Below are 2,757 nucleotides of genomic sequence, written 5' to 3'. Positions count from 1 at the left end.
TCAGTCTGTGGCTTTTCTGAGTATTTGACAAATATTCAAAACCTTTTATGGTTTCGTTTGCAAAACCCTGTAGGGTATAGGTAATATTATCAATGTGATCTGCCAAGAATGTCACCCCATACCATGGAAATAATCCTATAGCCCACTTCTCTGTTAGACTTATTCTCCAATGGTACGATTCCAAATTGTTAAACTGTGCCATCTCCCGTTTCTTCCTACTTCCGGAAACGACATTAGATTGGACCTCATCTGGCCCTTTTCCCTTCTGCATAGTAAAAACCTCATATGGGAGTTTCAACATTGTCATATAACAGCATCCTGTCCACCCATACGGTAGAAATATATATGCCTTATCACCACAAACCCACCAAATATCCTTGAAATTCCCTATAGTCACATTCCCAGGCAAACTTTGGATCTGCACCCTTAAAGTTATATTCTGTCTGTGATGTGGTACATAAAAAGTTACTTCATACGAATCATTACTCATCTTATGTCCACGCTTACCCAAGTCCATCATATATTCGTCACAATCTGATATCCCCATAAACATTCCCGGCCCATCATGAGTATTATTTGAACAAAAACAGCTGTTAGCTCTCACTGATGTCACTTCCATTATATCAGGGACCGCCGTTTTGATATTTTCATGCTGATCAAGTAAATTTACATATGGTAATTCCCCCAACCAAGAACAAGTAGATCTAGGCCTAAACAGATGTACTGACCAAGCCATCACTATATCTTCTGCTGACTGCTGCTGATACAACAGCCACGATAGTGCATAACTTTGGCATATAGCGGTTAGTGGTTCTGGTACAGTCTCTAAAATTGAAGGCCATGAGTTCGGCGATGGAATCTTTACCACACATGGACCATTCCAATTCGTAACCGATCTTACGGAATGCGTTAATTGCTGGAACCATAAGTTCCTACTTGCCCATGGGTCTGCAATTTGTAATACTGAAGGATCAAACCCAAACGCCTTCCATTTAGTTTCTCTCTTTTGTAATGTATGGTATTGATCAGTCATGTGTTCTGGTGTCCGATCAGAGTCAAAGAAATCATTATCTACGTCTGAAATAGTCCTCTGAGCTGTCACAGATGAATCTGCATCATTCTCTTCCATCATCTGTTCTCTAACTTCAACAATCTCATTACTACTGTTCACCCTAGGCTCTATCTTTAACATTAGCTTCTGGGTTACATTAACCACATCCTTAAATGTCAAAGGTGTCATGTCAGATGTCTGCGTCACATTTACAAATGTCGTAGACGTCAAAGATGTCGTCACTGTTGTAGCATTCATCCCCTTCAAAGTCATAGCTAGAGTAGTAGCCTGAGTTGATGTATGAACACTCTTAGTTGTTTCTGGAGCTAAAGTAACAAGCTTCATCTGTGTACTATTCAGCCTTGGAGTGATTACTGTGGTAAATTGTTCCTGAACCCCTTTAGTAACCGTGAAAACTCCAATAGGACTCAAATCTTTTATCATGAGTGTCACTTTACGAGTTATATGACCTTTTATCCAATAATTTTGATATGGAACAAATTTAAACTCCGGTTCTAAATAAGTACACATGTATTCCCCTTGGTCTTCCCATGTAACTTTACGCAGGACAAGTGAACAATCATCTTTAATTTTCAACCACCTCATGTCATTATACAAAACATACTTCCTTTGATCACGAGGCACAATATCAACTTCAGGTCTTGTCAACAACACATCTTCACCACGACTATTTTCCCACTTGGGAGGAATGTTACTACCAACATTCCACCTTCCACATCGACAAGGAAGGTAAGCTGTTCCTCCTAACTTAACTCTGATCACAGTATTCAAAGGAGGTGGCGTTATAGAAATCATCTGAGGCGCCACTGTAGTTAAATGCGATACATTTATACCTTCAATAACTTTTAACACTAAAAGGGTAGATTTCCCTTCCATTTTCCCAGCTTTCGTCTGGGGAGTTGATGTCATCGTCGTCAATTCTCTTGTTTCCCCAACATCTTGAAGGTCTATATTCTTATTCTCACCTATTATCACTAGAGACACTATACGAACTCTAAATCCCAACTCAGACCGCTCACTTCCAAAACGTGGATCATAAAAAGAACACCTATAATCACCTTGATCTTCCTGTTGAGGCCTATATACATAAAGACTACAATCTCCCTCAACCTTCAGTCTCCTTTTATCATTAATTAACGTATACTTCCTTAATGGTGATGTCCCTAACAGAACTAGAACCCTACCATGGCTATCTTTCCACTCAACTCTAAGTTTCCCTTCATCACTATTTTCTCCTGTACACTGACATGGAAGCTGAACTGACTTCCCCAAGGTTACTTCAACCCTGGTTCTAGTAACGGTTTGGTTTAACCCTTTTCCTAACTGGTCTCGGGCTCCTTGGTCTAACTGGATCCCTGAGTTGTCCTGCAGCGGAGTCACAGCCCTTTGATATCTCTGGCGCTTCGCAGGCAACTGAAATAGGTCCTGCTGTGTCTGGGACATGTTGAAAGACAATGTCACTAAATCTTCTTTCCTGTTCATTAACTGCGAAGTCATTTCTAGCATCATCAGAAATGTGCACAGAATCATCAACATTGTCCACAACTAGTTCAGGCATAGGACCCCTCTGAGTTGGAATGTGACCAGGAGGAACCATCACTCCCCTCCGAACATTGTTTTTCAGACAGATAGTGCACCTGCCTATGACATAATCAATCTGTTCAAGCAAACATGGTGCCCAAAAA

At 40.6% G+C, this 2,757-nt stretch overlaps 1 protein-coding gene across 1 annotated transcript; it reads right to left on the bottom strand.

Moving 5' to 3' along the window:
- Positions 1–1,506, bottom strand: LOC117769788. Its single transcript, XM_034598928.1, has 3 exons — positions 1,466–1,506; positions 147–1,114; positions 1–16 (listed from the first exon to the last, which is right to left on the bottom strand). Exons 1-3 carry the CDS (start codon positions 1,493–1,495, stop codon positions 1–3), a joined length of 1,014 nt encoding a protein of 337 aa, XP_034454819.1. The 5' UTR covers positions 1,496–1,506.
- Between the last annotated feature and the right edge of the window lie 1,251 nt (positions 1,507–2,757).

The sequence above is a fragment of the Hippoglossus hippoglossus genome, chromosome 10 (assembly GCF_009819705.1).
Source record: "Hippoglossus hippoglossus isolate fHipHip1 chromosome 10, fHipHip1.pri, whole genome shotgun sequence".
NCBI classification, from domain to species: Eukaryota; Metazoa; Chordata; class Actinopteri; order Pleuronectiformes; family Pleuronectidae; genus Hippoglossus; species Hippoglossus hippoglossus.
This window is presented reverse-complemented; position numbering and strand designations above follow the sequence as displayed.